General features: G+C 53.7%; 1 protein-coding gene across 1 annotated transcript; it reads right to left on the bottom strand.

Moving 5' to 3' along the window:
• Positions 1-635: 635 nt before the first annotated feature.
• On the bottom strand, positions 636-1,829 carry FBXL14 (F-box and leucine-rich repeat protein 14; the record flags this gene model as incomplete). The annotated part of the gene is made up of 1 exon (XM_010024633.1): positions 636-1,829. A coding segment is annotated over one exon (606 nt), but the record flags the coding sequence as incomplete, so codon positions are not given.
• Between the last annotated feature and the right edge of the window lie 8 nt (positions 1,830-1,837).

Raw genomic sequence — 1,837 nt, 5'->3', positions numbered from 1 at the left:
TTATGCATTTCAAAATAAAAACAGGTCACAGTATCTCAAATGAAGCAGAAATGAAGCTGAAGATTCTTCCTCAAGTCCCCTGGGTAGAGGGGGAGCTAGTCACCCCTTCTACCCGCTCACCCCAACCCAAAGAGGAATGGATATGTAGTTGGATATGTCTATCCCTGTTGCCAAGAAAAAGGAGGGGAGAAAAAGAGAGAATGATGAAAGGGAAAATAAGCCTGGTGACTCTGTGCCCCCCAGTGCATGGGAAGGCTTAAGAAACTGGAGTCCATGTCCAGTCCCCACAGAGGCAGGAGAAGGAGGAAATGGTATCTTCATCTCCAGGAGAGAGATGGGGAGAAAGAATGGAGTGCCTAAGCTTTTCCATTAACCATAGTGCAGGGTGACACAGAAACATAGTGACAAAAGGAGAGGCTGTAGCTATGCCTAATCTCAGTGCAGTGGAGAACTGGAATAGTGGGAGGTTGTATCCACCCACAGCAGAGAATAACATGGAACTGGAGATTCAAAACAGATTTTTAAAAAACAAAAATAATTAAAAAACCAAAAATCAATGTACCTAGGGAGCAGTATTTCTGTCACAATTCCCAGTTGACAGGGGAGGGGCAAGCGCAGAGGTGGAATGGTTATTTTACTAAAAGCTGTGTCTGTGCCCAGTGCAGGATGACTGGCTGGCTGGGTACGTAAGTATAGCTAGGAAGCCTTTCCTGCTGTTGTTGTTTGTTCCCATCTCCATTCCCACTCTCCTTTATGTAAAACAAAAATAATCTATTCTGAATAAATGGCAGAATAAGGGTCTTTCTTTATCCATCCTTAGTGCACGAGGGGATGGAATCAGGGAGTGGGGATAAAGAGGGGTGTCTCTAGCCCCAGTGCATAAGAGTATGGGCTTCTACCTCTTCTGCAGGGAAGGATGCTGTGGGGGAAAGGGGAGCTCTGTCTCCTCAGTGTGGAGCTGGAGGCATGACCTGGAAAAAGGATAGGTGCTTTCTCTCTCTCCTCCTGCCCCCCTTCCTCCTCCTCCTCCAGAGCAAGGGTAGGTAGGCAGCACAGAAGGGTTGAGGATATACTTTCTCTATGTTCCTCCCTCTGGTGCCAGGGTGCGTGGGTAGCATGGCTCTGTGCGTGCCCCTCTCTCTCTTTCTCTCCTCCATTGCAGCAGTCAGTCAGTCACTGAGTCCCTCCAGAAGAGATGGAGGTCTTGGGGCACCCCCCTCCTCTCACCTGACCTTCTCGCTCTCAGTCATTTCCCAAAGTCCCAGGTTGAGCACCTTGAGGCAGGGCAGCTGGGTGATGCGCTCCAAGCCCCGCTTCGTAATGCGGGTGCAGCCATAGAGATCAATGCCCGTGAGCTGGCTGAGGTGTTCAGCGATGAGCTCCAGGCCCTTGTCAGTGATGCGGACGCACTGGCCGATGTTGAGGGTGCGAAGCCCGTGCATCTGTCGCACCATGCGGTTGATGCCCTCGTCGCTAATGTGGCAGGAGCAGAGGGAGAGGGAGCGCAGCCCATCCAGGCCCTGTGCGATGTAGGCTAGGCTCTGGTCCCCCACCTTGTCGCAGAAGGAGACATCGAGGCCGGACAGCCGCAGGCTGCCCATGGCCAGATGCATGATGCCCGTGTCGCTGATGTTGTCGCAGGAGCGCAGGTTGAGGCTGCGCAGGCTGCTCATGTGCGACAGGTGCAGCAGCCCCGCGTCCGAGATGCCCCCGCAGAAGCTGAGGTTGAGCTGGCGGAGGCGGCCCAGCCCGCGGGCCAGGTGCTTGAGCGAGAGGTCGCTGAGCTTCTGGCAGTCCTGCAGCGTGAGCTGCTCCAGGCCCAGGCAGCCCTCTGCCG

The sequence above is a fragment of the Nestor notabilis genome, unplaced genomic scaffold (assembly GCF_000696875.1).
Source record: "Nestor notabilis isolate BGI_N333 unplaced genomic scaffold, ASM69687v1 Scaffold31591, whole genome shotgun sequence".
Lineage (NCBI taxonomy): Eukaryota > Metazoa > Chordata > Aves > Psittaciformes > Psittacidae > Nestor > Nestor notabilis.
The sequence above is the reverse complement of the archived record's forward strand: the minus strand, read 5'-3'. Positions and strand labels throughout refer to the sequence as shown.